Here is an 18,961-nt window from a genome sequence, read left to right as displayed (position 1 = left end):
CTCGGCGGGCTGCCACCTCGCAGACCGCGCTGGCGGAGAGCAATGCTGCCCAGCAGGGTCACCGTCACCGCCACGGCGGTGGCCGGGGCAGGCCAGCTCCCCTCTTCACACCGCTGTGACATGCCAGTCCTTCCCAGAGAGATTCCAGCTCCCTGTGGAGCCCGGCATGGAGAGGCAGCAGCACGGACGGTGGGCGATAGCGATGGGAACGGTGGGCGATAGCGATGGGAGCACCCTGGGTGGGTGGGTGGGTGGGTGGGCGTGTAGCGTGCGACGGGAGCTCAGAGACCTAATTCCAGCACCGAAGGTTCGCCCTACGAGCGGTGAAAGGACCGTGCGGCATCAGACAACAGAGCAACGAGGAAAGAAGCCCGAGCAACCGTGCGAGCGCCCGCCCCACGCCCCGAAGTTTTCCCCGCCCGCTCCCCTGCCCCGCGGGGGCCGCCGTCCTCCCTCCCTCCGCCGGCAGCGGGGCTCCCCGCCGCCCCCCCAGCCCCCGGCTCCGGGCACGGCGGGTCGAGCCCCGGCAAGCGGAGGGATGCGAGCCCCTCCCGAGCGCTCCGGCGGCCAACAAAGGGGAGGCAAAGGCGAACGGGGCGGCGCGGTGGGAACGGCGCAGACAAAGAGCAGGAGGCGGCGGGGTCGCGCTGCCCCCGGGTCCCCCCTCACCGCTCCTCCCACCCCCCCATCCCGGGACCTGCACACACGCCCGGGGGGACCGGGGCAACCCCAGCACAAGGAGCAGGCGGCGGGGAGCCAGCCGGAGCTGGAACCCGCTGCGGGCTCTGGGTCTGCGCTGGCACTGCCAGATGGACCAGGGGGAGGAGAGCAAAGAGGTGCTGGGGCACAGATGCACCGTCAAGCTGTGCCGCTCCCTTCCCTGCCTACCTGGGTATTCCCACCCTCCAGAAGCCTCTAGGGTCACCGCTTTCCTTGGGCAGGATGCTGCCGGCAAGGACAGGAAAGGTGCCAAGAGAAGAGTGGGGCTGAAAGCCAGAGGGAAGGCAGGACCAAGAGCCTCATTTCTTGAGAGAAAGTCCAGCGACAGGGCAAGAGCAAACAGCAGGGAGGGCAGCCCTACTACAGCCCTAGCACTCCCAAAGGCAGTGATCCCTGGTGGCCAGAAGCCAAGGCTCCAGTCTGTCCCTGCTCTCCATAGCACCTCTCCAGACTGAAGCCCTGTCCGGCATCTCTGGCAAAAGCAGCAGCTCCCGGCAAGCTGCTTCCCTGCCCCCAGGGCACCGCACATCTAACAGTGCCGTGACCTGCCGCTTCATTTCTAAGGCACCATGGTCCTTAGCAAACAGGCTGAGCTCTTCCTCACCATGGAGGAAGAAGCAGCTCTGGAGACTAGGAACAAAACCCTGTGAGAGGAAGGTTCTCCAGTTACAGAACCACTGGAACACAAGTCTGGGCTGACTGTAAACAGCCCTTCAGCTTCAGAAGCTGGTTTATGACCCAAACCACAAGACAGGAGGACTCTTGCGGCCTCCTGTCCCCCAGGTGCTGCGGAGGGGCTGTCTGTACCCTGCTGTGTCATGTGCAAGGCAAGGAAGGAGTCCTCAAACACCCGTCCGGTGCTCGTAAGGCAAGATGCGCGCTGTGGAGACGTGGCAGCGGGTAACCCCGCTGTGGTCAAACTGGGAAACTCATTGCAGGGAAGCTGCTTGAAGTCTCCCCCTGCTCGGCACCGACTGGGCAGCTGCCGCAGCTGGGAAGGGAAGCTGCTGGGGCTGCACAGCTCTCTGTCCCTGGGGGGGTGCCCAGCTGGCTGGACAGCAGCATTCCCACCACCCACTCCTCCACAAGGCAACAACAACTTGAATCAGAATAACCCTCACATACCCCTCCCAGCCCCAGCCTGCTCCTGCGCTGCCTCTCCCTCCCTCACCTTGGCAATTTACCTGGAGCCCGAGGGACACAAACACTAAAGCTGAATCCACCCACTCTCCCCTCCAGCAGGGAGACGCAGAGGAGACTGGGTGGTCCCTTAGCAGGGCATCTCAGGCACCACGAATCAGCAGGTTGCATGATCTCCTTGTGGGACTAGCACAAGCTGCCCTATGGCCACAGCACAAAGCCACGCTGCTCCTCTCTGCTGGAGATGAAGGCTAGGAGCACCCTGGGCATCCCAGCGCCGCAGGTGCAGTTTTCCAAGAGCAGTACAGGGAGGAAGAAAAACGGAGACAGGAGGAAAGAAATCCAAGTCACGTCCCAGACATTGCTCCTCTTTAAACCTGCATTGCTCCCTCCCCCTCCCCAGGGACTCGCAGAACATGATCCCAGCTTGCTGTGAGGCACGGTCTGCATCCTAACCACCCTGCCAGGAGGGGAGCCCACACGAGCAGGGTGCCTGACGGCCTCACGTCCGAGCAGTAAGGCAGATCAGCATGCACCCCAGGAGCCGTTCTCATGACACATGCAGGGGCTGCAAAGAACCCCCAAGAGCCCAAATGCTACGAGGGCTCAGCGGGAAACACACTGCCAAACCATCTCTCCCAAGCAGACCCCTGCTAGGAACCCATCTCAGGAACCCACTCACAAGCAAAGCCCCCTGCCAGGGAGAAAGCTGAAGGGGGCAGGTGGAAAAGGGCTCCTCAGCCAGCACCAGAGGCCGCAGGGCTGCGTCCTGCAACATGGGACAACACCCCTCCCTTCACCAGGCATGAGGCATGAGGACTGGCTGAGCAAGTCAGAGCGCCCTGGCAACTGGACAGAGCCCCCCACTCCTCCAAACCAGTATTTTTCCCTCAAAGGGTAAGCTCAAGGCCCTGCCACTGCCGCCCCATTTCCAGGACCATCCCCAGCTACCACAGCCCCGTGGGAGCATCATACAAGAAGTCAAGACCTTCCCAAAAAGCAAGAAGTGCTCTCCTTCACTTGGTCACCACTTGGCCAGCCTGGCCTGGTCCTGCATCCTTCTGCTCTGCCCTGGGTGCCAAACTCCTGCCCAATGCCTTCACCAGGGCACTGCCGTGCTGATGCTGGCCCAGCAGCACCCCTCTCCCCTCAGGGCCTGCTCCACACACCCCCTCCCAGGTAGGGCTTCAGAGCCATGCTCCCCTGGCAATCCCAGCACATGCAGGCTATGGCCAAAGGCTTGGCTTCGAATAAAAAAAGAAAGAAATCCCCAAAGGGAAGTGGGGACATTTGCATCCTCCTGTGTGCATGCTTACACATGCAAATCAGCCACCACACAGTCCTCCCTTTCTTCCCAGGTCTGCAAGGACTCTGTCCCCTCCAGCCATCTGGGGGCCACTTTTAGGGGCAGCACTGCCTCAGATCTGAACAGCCTTTGTGTCCTGGAGGAGGCAGGTTCAAACTCCAGCATGGGCAGACCGGTTCATCACCCTCTTGGGAAAGACAAACACTTGCACCTTTGCCCCTTGCGAGCCTTTCAGATGAGACTTTATAATCAGAAGAGCCATTTGCACTGGGGAGACATCACACTTGCCTGGTCCATCCATGTGGGTCATCAATTTTGCCTGTTATTGCCCCCCTTCCCCAGAGCCAGCTGCATGTAGACACCACTGTACAGCTACAGCATTTCACAAATGCCTGCATCTTTTTGCACCAGCTACAGCACACGGTCGGTCTCCCACCCGCTGCCTCTGCCAACCGTGCCCACCATGCATGCTCAGCCCTTCTCTTTACACTTCTGACATCAGCGCACAAAGGACCAAGCAGGAAGATACAGCAAGACCTCACAAGGCAAAAGAGCACATAAAAGCTGCCGTTGGCTCGGAAGTAAGCAGCTCAGAAAAGCTGGCCAGCGAGCCCAGCAGCACTGACCGCACACCACCATCTCCAGGCCAGCCTGAAGTGGAAAGCGGTGGCTGTGCACAAGCCAAAGGCACCCAAGACATAGGGACAGCTCAGCCCTCCCAGTACCTCTACGTCTGGCTCAGTCTGCACTGGGACAGCCCAGCCTGGCCAGCCCTGGGCAGAGGGGACTCATCCCTCAGCCATGCCGAGGCTCCACAGCATTCCACCCACCACTTACCGCCCCTGCTCCGAGCAACGCCATGCGCCTGCGCCAACGGCATTTCTCCCTTTCCTCCTCCTTCGGACTACAAACAGCCTGGCTAAGGCTGCAGGTGTTCGGAAGAGGGCCAGCCCCAGCAGGGTGCAAGAGGCAGAAAGTCACCGCGTCTGCCAGGAAAGACGAGGGAGGGATGTGGGACAGCAGACCAATATAACACCCTCAGACACAGCTGCTATTCCTCTACTGCCGGCAAGAAAACATTATCTTTGAGTTCATCCATATTCCCCCCTGCCCAGTTTTCTAAATGAAAGTGTTCAGTGCATTACGGCCTCCATGTGGTCACCAGCCAGTTTAAAGCCTAGTGCCATTAACGGGTTTATTTCTGGGCTTTTACAGCGAGGATGTCACAGCTGCTGCTAAAATGCATCAGCCAGGCAGAAGGGGCTGGGCTGGGTGCAGAGGGCTGTGCTCAGCGTGGCAGGACGGTAGGTTCATCCTCTTGCTTCTGAAGCATGGAGCTGGCAGGAGACACATACTCCGTTCTCAGGGCCTGGGCAGAGCACTAGCACGTCAGTGCTGGGAGCAGCAGGACCCACGGACGCTGCCCTGCATCTCTGCGCTGAGCTCGGATGGGGGGCGCTCACAGGCACCTTGTGGGACTCCACACCCTCAAGCCACCAGTTACTTGGGAAAAGGTAACACCAGCAGAAGACACCAGTTTCATTTCCTTCGCCTCCTCATTTCTACCTGCCAGGTGCCAGACACCAGCCCAAGACACCAAAAATTGGTGCTACTTTGGGATCTGACTGACAGCTGTCAATCTCTCCCTCCTCACCGAGCTAGAGACCTTCCAGAAGCCCCCAGCTCCTGCTGTCGCCAGGCTGAATCCCCACCTGGCTCCCTTCTTGCTAATCCTGTTTGGCAGGGAGCTAATTGGGATTTATCTGACAGCACCCAATGCCTAGAGAGCCATTTTGTGCTTCCCCAGGGGAGGGCGAAGAGGAGGAGGATGGAGCCTGCAGAATACGTTTGCACATTCTCGCTTCCCCATCCCCTCCTGCAGTTTTACAGGCTAATTACCAGCATTACAGAGAAAGGAGCAGGAGGGGGAGAAAGTGGGGATTTTAATTATTTCATTTAACACTTGGCAGGACCCAGCTTGACTCCTGCTGAGCAGCGCTTGGAAATAAAGAGCTTTTAAACCCTATCAATGGGAGACGGGAGAGCGGGTGCGGGAGATAGGGCTGGGGTGGCCAGCCTTGTGGCTATGTTGGAGCGTGTGCTGGGAGTGGAAAGGGGTGTTAATTCACACCATTCCTAATAAACGGCCGTGCCAGGCAGTGCTGGACAAGGGGTGCCTGCCTGCCTCCTCTGAAGAAGGGGGTTTCCCCACTTAATGACTTTGTCCTGAAACACGCTGCATTGCAACCAAGACAGCCCCCCATTAGCACATGGTCCCCACACACACTGCACAAAGTCCACACCCCTTCCACCTAGCTACCCGTATGCAGTGGTGAATGGGTTTTATGACATCTCTGCTTCCCCCCTTAGAAAAGAAAAGAAAAAAATAACACAAGGTTTGCACACAGAACTCACTATCCAGATCTAAAGGTGCAGGGCTGCTGCCCAAGAGCAGACACACAGCAAAGCAAAAGCAACCTGGGAGGAAGGCGATGCATCTCAGCGCAAAGCCACGCAGCTCCCCGCTGTTCCAGCCAAGGACCCCCAGCACTCTTTGCCCAGCCCTGTTCCCCTCTGCCTTCTCAAGGGTAAAGCGCTGCCCCAGGTGACTGCTCACGCAGCCTGCGGGGCTGCTGGCACCCGCGCTCCCGGCCCCGACTCCTCGCTCCCCGCCAGCCCAGCCTGCACACTCCAAAGGAGGCAGCTGGGCCTGCACTCACAGCCCGAGAGGACTTCCCAGACCAAGGCACCATGCGAGGGATTCACAGAATCCCAGACTGGCAGGGGCTGGAAGGGCCCTCTGGAGCTCACCCCGTCCCACCCCCTGCTGGAGCAGGCACCCCCAGAGCAGGGGCACAGGGCCGCATCCAGGTGGGGTGTGAATGTCCCCAGGGAAGGGACCCCACAGCCTCTCTGGGCAGCCTGTGCCCCTGCTCTGGCACCCGCACAGGGAAGGGGTTTTTTTCTCATGTTTAAGTGGAAATTCCTGTGTTCCAACTTGTGCCCATTGACCCTTGGCCTCTCTTTGGGCACCACTGAAGAGTCCGGCCCCATCCTCTTGACACCCACCCTTCAGATATTTATAAGCATTGATGAGATCCCCCCTCAGCCTTCTCTTCTCCAGGCTGAACAAGCCCAGGTCTCTCAGCCTTTCCTCATAAGAGAGACGCTCCAGTCCCCTGAGCATCTTGGCAGCTCCACGCTGGGCTTGCTCAAGTTATTCCCTGTCCTTCTTAAACTGGGGGACCCAGAACTGGACACAGCACTCCAGGTGTGGTCTCACTTCAGCGGCCCCTGCCTCCCTGCTCTGTGGTTCCCAGGAGAGCCACGCTGCGCTGTCAGGACAGCCGCCCGCTGCAGGACTTGCATTCAGGAGCAATGTTGACAATATCACCCGGGCTGGAGAGAGGCAAGACTGGGAGAAAGACCCCTCGAGTCTGTCCCACCAGTGTTCTCCCGATACTCCGAGGGTGTCCGGGGCAGGGTGTGCACAGCACTACGGCCCCAACCCCGCTACTGCACAGATGGGAGATGCGCCCCGAGCTGCAGCCCGGGCTGCCCGCTTGCAGCCCTGGCTCCTCCGGCAGGCTCACACTGCCACCTGCCGCTCTCGCCAACCCGTGCTGCAAAAAACTCCGGCTGAGAGCCGAGCTGCAAGCCCGCAGCACCTCCACTGACATGGCGCGCAGGGGGTGATGTTAGAGCAACGCGAGGGTGATGAGGAAGGGAAGCGCCTCCCTTGCTGGAGGACACACAGACCTTCGAAAGAGCTCAGGGGCTACAGCCTGTCCTAAACTTACACTGTCCTGTGGCTACTGCTTCCCCAAGACAGCATCAACTCCCTCCACCAAAGCCTTGCCTGACTACTGGAGTGAATGAGAGTGAATCGTCCAAGCCTTCAGCCTCTCTGCGCCGACTGAGTTGGCTGAGCTGCAAGATGTCACTTCTGCCAACCCTCTTCCAAACATACACCAGTTGCTTTGCAAGCTGATGTAAACTTGTTCATCTGCAAGGGGGCGTGAGGATCAGCTGGTGTTGCAGAGTTCCTCAAGGATATGATAACATGGGAGGGTGCAAATAGGAAAAAACAGTAGAAAACAAATGATGAAACAAATCTACGGCATTTTTCTGGAGCAAACACCCAGCAGGCTAAAATTAGCATGTATTCCTGGCACTCTGGATACCTTCCCACCAAGAAAGCAGCTGTCACCAGAGTGCTTCCAGAAAACAAATCACATCCTTCAGCAACAGGGGTGGGGGTGGGCTTCATGCTGGGTCTGCCCGAAAGAGCAGCATTGGCTGGAGTTAGGGTACCTCCAGTAACCTCAAACAGGCCTCAAAGTCCTCAAACTACATCAGCAGAGCCCAGCTAATGAGAAAACACATCATGCCAGCGAGAACCAGGCACGCAGAGAATATGGAAGCAGAGGTGCCTCACTAAAACACCTCAATTCCTACCCACCCAGCCCAGCGCTGAAGGAGCCAAGCAGCGGCAGCGGGGTGATGCAGGAACGGCCAGCACATACCCTGCGCGGCGGCGAGACGTCCTGACGGCAGAAGCATCCCTTTGCTGTGGCAGCTGTACAAAGTGCTGCAGGCAGAGGGAGCGCTGGGAGCGATATTCGGAAAAGGGCCTGCCAGCCTTCAGCCAGAGCCGCTCTCGGAAGCCGAACGCCATGCCACAGGGCAGCCTGGCAGCCTTCTGCCACCTCCTCCCAGCCGGGGCGCTCTGCAGGGGAGCAGCAGGTTGCCCCCCGATTCAGCCGGACACCTCGCGCTGCTCCCTACCCTGGGCCAAGAGCAGAGTTTCACCAGCCAAGTGCTCTCCCTGCACCTCTCCTGAGAGGCAGTGCAGCCACAAGACAGCCCACACCGACAAGGAATTACACCTGCACCCTCGGGTGATGCAGCTCTGTGCCAGTCGGCACCAGCGCCTGCCACAGAGTCAGGATGCGGGGCTCCCACACAGCGGCTCCGAGGCAGGGACTCAGTCGTGGCTGTGTCCCGCACCCACCGCAGACAAGAGCATCAGCCCTGGACCCTGGCCCGGGCCGCCTGGTGCAGCAGAGCTTTGTTAACCGCCTCCCATAAAGCGGACAAACCACAAGAGCCACGGTGCGGTGTGAGACCGGCCTGGGAACACACAGAGCCAGGCTTACCAGCAGGGCGAGAGACAGCAGCATCGTCCCCTACCACAGCAGCAGGGGAGGACGCACAGCCCATCGCCCCGCTCCACAGCAGTGCTCAGTCAAACCCAGCACAGGCCACCCTCTTGGGGAGAGCAAAGCCCCCCAAGCTACACAGTAAGGTGAAAGGAAGAGGGCTCCAGCACGTCACTAGAAAGGAGAAAAGAAACATAGGCAGCAAAAAACATGCTTGCACATGCTCTCAGGGGAGGAGAGCAGCTGCTCCAGTTGGATTGGGAAGGCAGGGAGAGCCATAGGAGCCTACAGGAAGGCGAGGAAAGGAAGGGACACCCTCTCCTTTGAGCAACTATGGTCCTGCTCGGAGAACGCTCGCAGGCACTGCAGCGGGGCTTACGCGTTGGATGGGGACACAGCGAGGGAGGGTGGGCAGCCCCGGGAACCCACACCGTTTTTCTCCTGCCCAACCTTCTGTCTGGGAGAGACAAAAGCAGGCAGCATCCAGCTATCACACTGTCAACCACACGCAGCTGAAAGTGAAATGGCAAAACGGCAATGCATAGCATCCAGCTGATGGGGCTGCTGGCAGAAGCTGCCGGCACCCAGGAGAAGAGCAGGACACTCTCGACTTGGTTTATGCATCTCAGGGCTAGAGACACAGGAAACATTATCCAGCAGGGGATGCTGTCGGCTTGGATAGCTTCTCTCCTTGCTTCTGGACCCAGAGAGGCCCAGGGTCCCAGCCAGGAGTAGGCGGCTTTCAATAAAACTTTTATGTCCCTCTGTTCCCTCTCCAGCGCCTTTGCAGCAAGGGCATGTTTCCAAGCAAACCCTTAGCCTACCCCTCCCGATGTGCACAATACAGTCTATATATTATACATAATGAGGGGCACAAAACAGGGAGGAAATACAGCAGCAATAGCTTTAAACAGCTCACCAGCCACAGCCGGTCCAGTCCTGGTGTAACTCCCTTTTCCTCAGTTCAGTGGGGTTTGACACAGCCAGCAACGATGCCCAGACCAAGGCGGGCTGAGCTACCACAGCTCTGTCCCGCCCCACACCTGCTTATCCAACTACAGGTGTGGATCAGCAGTGAACCTAAAGGTCTCAAGATGAGCACCATGTGGGCAGAGGAGCAGTCCCAAAGTCAAAGCTGGTGCAAAGAAGCGTTTGATACCTCTACACCCAGGCCTGTTCATACAAAGAGGGAACAGCTGCCTGTCCGCGACAAACACGGACCTGGGACCTTCTGCCTCGGCAGCGCAGCTGCCCGGGGGTGCTGGAGAGGGGCAGCAGCACGGGGGGGACATTCACTTACCCCCTCCTCCAGCCCGAGACAGTCGTGCCGCCAGCAGATGTGCACAAAGGTTTGTGCATGCAGGGGGAAGGCGTGAGATGAACTGCCAGCCCCAACCACATGCCAAACGCCTTCCTTACATACGCTCTGTATCCACAGCCACCAAACAAAGGAGCTGGCCACGAGGCTCCCGGGATGCCAGGATTCCCAGCACCAGGGATCGGAGAGACGTGGGCACCCAGCCAGCCTGCAGCCGCGTACACCCTTGCCCGCGAAGGGCTGCTCTCGTCAGCCAGGGCACGCATATGGTTTGTTTTAATGACTGGGATTCACTGTTTAAAACAACTGTCTGTGCAGATGACAGCTGAGGACGAGAGGAGCCACTGCCGACACTGCACAGGGCAGGCGAGGCGACCAGAGGGGCAGGGACAGGAACACCTTAGGGGCTTTAACCTGTGCCCACACTTCACTTGTTTTTGCCAGAAAAATGCCCAGAGAATTTGTCTGTGGCGTGTTTGCCCCACACTTGGAGCTTCACAGCTCAGCCAGGATGGGGAGCACACATGGCCTCTGCCCCTCGACCTGCTGGCAGCGATGCTCTGCCCTCGTTCATTAATTACATCAGGTGCAGCACAGGCCACAAAACCCCCAGGCCAGGTCAACAGGCAAACCTGTCCGTTTTACCTCCAGTATGAGCCGGGACAGTGCTTCCCCCACCCTCCCCAGGATGCTGGTGAAGGTGAGAGGCTGAGGATGGAGTTGGATACGAGACAAGCACTAGGTGAGAGGTGTCCTTAGATCACAGTTTCGCGCCCACAGCACTCCAGAGGCTTGGTGCCGCAGCAGCTGTCGCTTGCTTTGTGCAAGGACAGTAGCAATCCAATTGAGCCCAGGCAACACTGTCAGGCTGGGCAATGCGGAGGCAGAGGGAAAAGCAGTTCTTCAAACTGTGATCTAAAAGCAATAGCTCCCTTTGAAGTGAGCGCACGCTCCGCAGCCAAGAGGCCGTGGGGATGGATGTGCCTGTACCCACCTCCAGAAGGTTTCTATTGCTCCAGCACATTCTGGGTGGATGGAAGAATGACACGGACTAGCCAGTGAGTCTGATGGTGGATGGAAAAAATGGTATTTTTTTTTTGCATGACGCACCACCACTTACCAGCAAGAAGCTTCCTATGTTCTTTAGAAAGCAGGGAAGGGGAAGGAGAAAAAGGAGAGAACAAAACAGTTAGAAACAAGAAAACAGACAGCTAACCCAAAGCTTTCCTACCCTCCCCCAGGCCCCCTCCTCCAATGCTCCACTATCGACACCACCTGGGGCAGCCTCCATCTGCCTCTTCCAGCCCTTTCCAGGCAGCATCAGGCACTAGCTCCCAGATCGCCCCAGAAGATCGCGGCCAGGTTGTTAGCCTTCTACGCCCATTGATTTAAAAATGTTTTCATGGCACAATGGGCTCCCAAATCTGCAGATAGCCAGAAAACAGCACGATCCTGATGTTACTGATGACATTGCACGCTGCAACAGCCTATATCATGCACAGCAAAACAAGGCAGAAACGGAGGGCCCCAGAACCAGAACACTAAATATGTGCAAATGACAACAAAAACCCCATCAGGAACATCTCAGCGCTGACCACTGACTATCAGCCACACAACACAAGCATGCGGGATTAAGACACCACAGTTGATTTGATCCACGGAGAAGCCTGCGCTCCTTCCTTACAAAGGATGGTTAAGGATGGTCAAGGATGGTCCTGGAGAATGTCACAAGCGCAGGCGAAGACTCAGAAGCCAACATGCATTAACTGTTAAACTTCATGGGTCGCCTTGTCAAAGGATGATTTTCTGAAACCAACGCCACAATTTGGAAATGTTCAGGAGCTAAGCCTGGAGCTATCTGCAGCCACGCCAGCTTCCCAGGACAGGCTACCAAGGATCAGATGTTTCCCACCCAACTCAAAGGGGCACATCCTTTACCGTAGCAGCTGGATACCTCCTATCCAAACCCATTACCTGGGCTGGAACTACTTTTGAAGTCTAGGAAACCAGAGCACAAGATGAAACAAGGTTCCCAACACACATGATGAAAGAGAGGGTTAACAGTTAAACAGCTGAGCATTTTCATAGTTACTGAGCACAGCTTATTTATCTGCAAGCAGTCTATGGCAGCATAGAAGTCCTGTAACCATTATAGCATTCATTCTAGATGCCTACGGAAATAGGAGCTGTCCTCACAGCCAGGTCTGTGTCCCACCAGGACGTGGGTATCTCCTAGTGTGAAATGCAACTCAGCCCCTCTTTCCTATTCCACCCAGACCCTGCAGCCTCCCCACAGGACCACACACTAGCTGTTAGATAGTTAAAAGCATGGTGGAGTTTGGAGTACGTGGTGTTTCTCGTGTGCTTTTCTTAGGCTGGACTCTCAAAGGCTGCTGAAAGGACAGACACAGAGCCCCAGGGGAAGCATGGCCAGACGGGTGGGATGCAGGGGACGGAGGTGGGTGACTTCCCAGGGAAAGGGAGCGTGCTGGGCCACGTAGCAGAGGAAACGGAGGAGGAGGAAGGCAAGGATGCAGCTGGAAAAGAGAGCCTCATCCACTGCCCCAGTACCCAGGCTGAGAGGTGCTGAGGCCTTCCCCATACTCTGCATGCCACGATAGCATCAGCTCCCACAATGGGCTGTGGGACATGCATAATGTGACACTGTGAAGAGTCCTGACACCTCACTGAGACTATGAGGGGAAAAACAAAGTGAGCATTGAGGGCTGGAGACGGCCCCATGCAAGGAAGTGATGTGCAGCCTTCTCCATTGGCAACTGGGAGCCCTCTGAGCTATAAGCTGTTGGGAGATGCAGGGAAGAAAGGAAGAGGGGAAGAACAGCTTAAAAATATCCCAGAGCAGCACAGTTATTTTGGGATTTTAATTTATAAAAAGAGGAAGAAAAACAGAAATGAAAGCCAAGACCCCATGGCCAGCTCTGGTGCAGATGAAATATTAGTGCCTGGCTGCAGGACTGCAGCACTCCCTCCCTTCCTGCGCTCTGATGCCTCTAAATTAAAATTATGCGGATTGCACTATCCCCATCATATCCTTTTGTCACCTGGCAGAAGAGATGGCTCTTCTGGTCCCCTGGACAGCACGGTCTGGGATTGCCAAAGGGAACAGGGCCCACCTCCTCTTACTCTGCTGCTCTGGGGGAGCAGCAGGAGAGCCCCTTCTTGCCAAGGCAGCACCTCTGAAGAGCCCTGTTGTCAAGGCAAAAGGAAGGCACAAGAGCAGCAGCAACATGTTTGGGACAGCAGAATAGACTTGATTTTGCCAGCGTGCAGGGAGGGGTCAGGGGCTTTTCCTGGGACGTTCAGGTACAGAAGCCCCGGAGGCAAGGCGTGCTAGGTTGGGGTTCCTACAAAGCTGTCTGCCCACCGGGTTTCACGGGATTTGACTCAATCGCTATTCCTTGCCAAGGGAAAGGACGTGAATGCCGGGGTGGGAGAGAGGCAGTCACTGCAGGGAACGGAGCACAGGCAGTCATCGGATGTTGCATATTTTGGGGGACATTCCCACTGAGCAGGGGAAGTCTCAGGTCCCCCACCTTTGCTGTGCGGGTGTACGGCAGCTCACCCAGCTCAGCCTGGTCACTTCAGGCCCCGCGGCAGAGAGCCAGCGGCTGCCTGGCAGCAGCCACCGCACAACGCTCAGTCACACATCATTTACTGCACACACAGCACTTCTCACCCCGCTGCTTCACAGCGGGCAGGTCCCTCGGCCGCTGGCACAAGCGGCACAGCCCTGGCACCCCAGGGAGCGCCCCCCGGCAGGGCGCCGCACCACTCCACCGCGCTCCTGCGAGGCGGTCCAGACCACGTCGCCTAACGCGCAGAGGACAAGTGACATGCCCGAGGCCGCTGAGTGAGAAACTGCAGCAGAGGTATGGAGCACACACAGAAACAAGCTGGAAACAGAAGATGTCATTTCCCATGTGCAAAAGCACAGCATTCCCAAAGCAGCATTTCTTTTTTATTCTTAAGATACCCTGTGGCCCCCACAAGTAGGTGCAACTGGGGCATGGAGACCCTCAAGTCCAGCTGGGGCTTTGTACTGGGTACGGAAGTGTTACTGCCTGCCCACTCGATAGTGACTGAAGCTTTCACATGTAGATAGCAAAACCTGATGTTCACTGGGACTGTAACAGCAGCTGCTTTTCAGAGTCAGAGGAAAATCAGAAAGAACAAGAATGTGAAGAAGAGAAGATGAAGTTGCCTAGCCAAGACCACCACAGAGCTGCCAACGTCAGCGCTGCAGCCCTCAGGAAATGGGAGTTGCAGCTTTGTAGCACCAGGACAAGAGACATGAGTGCTGCGCCAGGCCCAAATCCCACCTGGCTGCCTTGGCTGCAGAACAACAGGCAAGAGCACAAGGGATGAGGGCTGGGTGGAGAAAAGGGTCAGTGTCCCCTGTGAGTGCTGCTAGCTCTAGTTTATGGGTGGGGAGCAGAATCCCAGAAGGGTTAAGGGACTTGAGATGCACCCACTTGGGCTGGCGTTGTCACAGCAAGACTGAACACTTGACCCCACGGAGCCAGAAGCCGCCTGTGACTCATGGAGGCCTCTGAGCCAAAGGCAGCCCGGATCGCTCTTCTGCTCAGCAACAGCCACCCACCCACACAGTGCTGCTCCAGCGCCAGCACCGCCGGATCCAGTCCCAGACACCCCAGCACCTTCCCACACACTGACCTGCAGATCTTCCACCCCGCAGCTCCTGCTCCTTCTTCCTAAGGCTCGGGAGATCACACCAGCCCGGCAGGGTGCACGCATTCTCCCTCTCATTTTTAGAACAAAAGTGCAATTGAGACGAGTAGCCCCAGAGCCTGACCTGCCTTTCAACTCCAGCAAATATCACTGTGCTTTGATTTTCCCTTCACCGTGCTGCGGCTCAATGAAGCAGCTGTTAACATCAAGAAGGGGAAAGTAAGTTTATTTTACTATATATTAAATAAAACAAAAAAAGAAAGGAGAGCAGGAGGTTCTGTTCCAAGGTCAGGCACTTGACTACGGAAAGTTTTCCTGAACAGAAATACACTCGGAGCAGGAGAATACACCCGAGATTTGCGGAGAAGCAATGCATAACAGGAAGCTGGTGCTCGTGCCGTGCCATTCCATGCCTGGGCAGTGCAGGCCAGGCATGCAGCCAAGGCTGGAACAAAGTAGACCTACCTCTCTAACGCACCCAGTACATGCTTTTTGACTTACTCCTGCCAGAGGCTCAGCCACCCCATCACAAAAACTAGTACTTCTGAGAAATCACATGTGACTTGGACAAGTCACCCAACACAGCTGTTGCAAGGCCAGAACCATCTCCTGCCTAACAGCTCAGTTCCTGAGATACTTGGCCAACACATATCTCAGACCATGTCCCTGCCGCTCAGGTCGGAAGAACTCACCAAGGCAAGCTGTCCTCGGGGAAAACACCGCTTGGAGATCCCAGCCTGAAGCAGAGGCCCTACACATTGGCCATACAGAGAGACAACTGCTAACCAAACAAGGGCACAACCCCGGGGTACTGCGCAGGGCAGGGGGTTTCGTCTGCAAGACCTCCTTTGAAGCAGGGACCTGCTGAATGCCAGTGAGGGGCACTGGGGGTGGATACTGTCCACCTGCACCCCTCCTCTCAGTCAGACAACAGTGCACCCAAGGGAGGAAGCTGGACCACCTGCAGAACCAGAACAGCTGGGCTGAGGGGCCAGGAGGGATGCCTGAAGGATCCCAGGAACCTGAAACCACGGTGTTTTCTTTGCCCTCACACTAACGTCCCTGATAAGCCTACCAGTGAGATCCAGGTCGGGCAGTCTCATTCCCAAGGAAACAAGCCAAGGGTTCCCACGCCACCTTCCCACTGCTCAGTGCACAAAAGCAACACAGACTTCCTGAAATCCCTCTCTCCATGACCCTCCCTACTGTTTCTCTGCATCCTGCTCCAAGGCCATGCTCTGTACTGAGATAACAAGGCACTTGGCTGCCAAAACCAGCAGCCAGCAGGGCCCAGGATCCATGCAAATCTGCATGCAAACAAAGACCTGATGTGAATGGTCAGAAGCTGGAGCTGAAGCCCTGTGGCTCAGGCTTACCTAATCCACGTAAGGCCAGGGTGGGCTCTCTGGAAGAGGTCGGGGACCAGGACCAAGATGCCACTGAAAGCCAGGGGCACAAAGGCACCCACCTCCCAGCTGCAGTGGGCAGGCAGTGCTGGGAGCCAGCAGTCGGGCAGGCTGACAGCTCAGCCCCGCAGGAACAGGCAGCTCTGCTATACCTCCTGCATCCAGTGACTGAGACAAGGGGCTGGGGAAAGCTGGAATAGCCAGTTTCCATCAATTTAACATTAAATCCCCACACAAAGACGTGAAAGGCAGGTCATGCCTGACCAATCTGACCTCCTTCTACAGCCAGGTGACCCACCTAGTGGGTGAGGGAAAGGCTATGGATGTTACCTACCTAGACTTTAGTAAAGCCTTTGACACTGTCTCCCACAGCAGCCTCCTAGAGAAGCTGGAGGCTCATGGCTTGGACGGGTGGACTCTTCACTGGGTAAAAATCTGGCTGGATGGCCAAGCCCAGAGAGCTGTGGTGAACGGGGCTAAATCCAGTTGGCAGCTGGTCACGAGCGGGGCTCCCCAGGGCTCAGTGTTGGGGCCAGTCTTGTTTAATATCTTCATCAATGATCTGGATGATCGAACACACCCCACTAAGTCTGAAGATGACACCAAGTTGGGCGAGAACATCTATCAGCTCAAAAATAGGAAGGCTCTGCAGGGGCACCTGGACAGGCTGGATCGATGGGCTGAGGCCAGCTGTGTGAGGTTTAACAAGGCCAAGGGCCGGGTCCTGCCCTTGGGTCACACCAACCCCATCCAACGCTCCAGGCCTGGGAAGTGCCCGGCGGAGAAGGCCCTGGGGGTGCTGGCCAGCAGGAGCCGGGCAGGGATGGGGCCCCTGTGCTCGGCCCTGGGGAGGCCCCACCTCGAATGCTGGGCTCAGGTTTGGGCCCCTCGGGACAAGAAGGCCCTGGAGGGGCTGGAGCGTGTCCAGAGAAGGGCAGCGGGGCTGGGGCAGGGTCTGGAGCACAAGTGTGCTGGGGGGCAGCTGGGGGAGCTGGGGGGGTTTAGCCTGGAGAAGAGGGGGATGAGGGGAGCCCTTCTCGCTCTCTGCAGCTGCCTGAGGGGGGCTGGAGTGAGGGAGGGCTGGTCTCTGCTCCCCCAAATAACAAGAGATCAGACAAGAGGAAACAGCCCCAAGCTGCATCAGGGGAGGTTTAGGTTGGATATTAGCAAAAATGTCTTTACTGCAAGAGTGGTCAGACATTGGAACAGGAGAGGTGGGAGAGTCACCATCCCTGGGGTGTTCAAAGAAAAATGCACAGATGCAGCAGTTCAGGGCATGGTTTAGGAGACATGGTAGTGTTGGGTTGACGTTTGGACTTGATGATCTTAGAGGTCTTTTCCATCCTTCATGAGTCTATGATACCCAAGCAATCACACACTAAAAAGAGAAGATTTCTCCATTTTCTTTGCAGTTGGCAATTAATTCAGGAGTTTTCTTAAGTCTGGGGCATCCAGTCCTCCCTGCTCTTGTAAATTACACACTAATTAAACACATTACACTCGCTCTCAAAAACATATCAATCAATTGGCATGCGATCAGCATCCAATGATCATTGCTGCTGAAACTGAATCTCCCTGGAGAGGTGCAATTTTCTGTGTTAATTGTTTAGGTTTGGCAGGCAAGATGGGAGCTAATGAGCAGCCCAACTGCCACCTTGGAAGGAGGGTGCTGCGGAACGGAGAAGAGGAGGTAGGGGTTTTCCCACCTTCCTCCATTCCCAAGCTCTGAAGAGCAGTCCCCAAAACACAGCCAGAATTGAAACCAGATGTGTAGGAAGTGTCTCATTAGCAGTAATTGCTTTGCAAGGATTTGAGGTTTCCCCTCTGTGCCACCACCAAACACACTTTTAAGAAGCTGCCGTGGGTTGGGTACCGGGATGCACTGGTGGGGGGGGAGGAAAAAACCCACAGGGCAGAGTCGCTACTACACTAACATTTTTATTGAAGCCAGGGAAAGTTTACTTAGACCAGGCTGGCTGCAGGCATCAGCCTGCCGAATGGCAGAGAATCACCACTCCAGCAGACTAAGCTGAAAAAACTCAGCATCTCAAACCCTCTTTCTAGAGTGCAGCTCATCACAGCCAAATGATTTGTGAAATAGCCTCATGATTAGCTCCCTTGCACCCTCCTTGCTTTCATGAAGGGGAAAACAGGCACAAGACGCTCCAGGAACTCACCTCCTTCCCCACAGCTCAAGGCTGATTAGAGGGTCTGGCAGGGACTCTACACTTCCCTTACCCAACCGTCCTCACTTGTAATTTTACCTGTGAAGTGATTTTCCTTGGATTACAGGGCTGAAGCCAGAACAAATCAAAGCCAAAGACACAAATAAGAACAGGTCAGTCAGGTCCTTGCGCAGAGCAGCAGAGCTGTTTCTGTTCCCTGGAATAGGGAGACCCAAAATGAGGCAGGATAGCCATGAGCCGCCTCAGGACCTGGACAAGACCTGAGACCCTCCTCTGCTCAGCCCTCGGCCCCTCTGAGTCACTGTGGCATCAAAAGCCATTATTTTCTCTGTGCTGGACAAGTTTCCCCCCCATCAGGTGACAACTTACCACCTATTCATTTTACTAAATCATCCCTCTGCTCTTGTGCTGGATTTCAACTTCTTCAAATAAAAGCACAGGCAGAATCTCTGATTTATAGCAAGCTATTTTTCATAATTCTGCCTTCCTGCACCCCATGCAGCACTAGCTTTGGTCACACCGCAGAGGGAAGCGGACAGTAGTTAAGCAGCCAGCACACCTAGCTGGGCCATACCGCTGTCCTCCACAGCCGGTCTCATCCCCTACCAGGGGCTGAGCTGGCCCACAGACCCTGCTGCAGGGAACCATGGTTTATTATCCCAGGACAGAAAACCCTGGGAAGCAGCACTTCATGCTCTAAGCCCACACCAAAATCCATCCTGACGCATCCCTCAGCGAGGGGAACGAGCTACAAGGATACAAAGCTGAACGGGAAAGGATGTCACCTGCTGCCCCCAACACGATGTTCACCAGTGGCTTTGTCACCTCACTAGAGAGATATGGATGAGTCCAGCCCTAAGCAGCTTCCCTGTCCCAAGTGCCAGTCTCTACAAGCAGGGTAGCATGAGGGATCCCAGATCCAGCTGGGTTATACTCCCAGGAGGAGACCCTTACTGTAGGACCCCTCTTCCCACCCCTCCATTTCCTTCCCCAGCCTGTGCAAGACAAAGGAC

At 56.4% G+C, this 18,961-nt stretch overlaps 1 protein-coding gene across 2 annotated transcripts in view; it reads right to left on the bottom strand.

Moving 5' to 3' along the window:
• The window catches only part of AGRN (agrin), a 132,639-nt gene that overhangs the window by 71,266 nt on the left and 42,412 nt on the right, over positions 1–18,961 (bottom strand). Inside the window, exon 3 of one of the 2 annotated variants that reach the window (XM_075114257.1) lies at positions 10,767–10,787. The exons of the other annotated variant lie outside the window; for it this stretch is intronic. Within the exon in view, the coding sequence (XP_074970358.1) occupies positions 10,767–10,787 (21 nt within the window). The remainder of the gene's footprint in view (positions 1–10,766; positions 10,788–18,961) is intronic. 2 annotated transcript variants of the gene reach the window in all.

The sequence above is a fragment of the Phalacrocorax aristotelis genome, chromosome 19 (genome assembly GCF_949628215.1).
Source record: "Phalacrocorax aristotelis chromosome 19, bGulAri2.1, whole genome shotgun sequence".
Classification (NCBI taxonomy): domain Eukaryota; kingdom Metazoa; phylum Chordata; class Aves; order Suliformes; family Phalacrocoracidae; genus Phalacrocorax; species Phalacrocorax aristotelis.
Note: the sequence above shows the minus strand (reverse complement) of the source record. Positions and strands in the feature narration are given on the sequence as shown.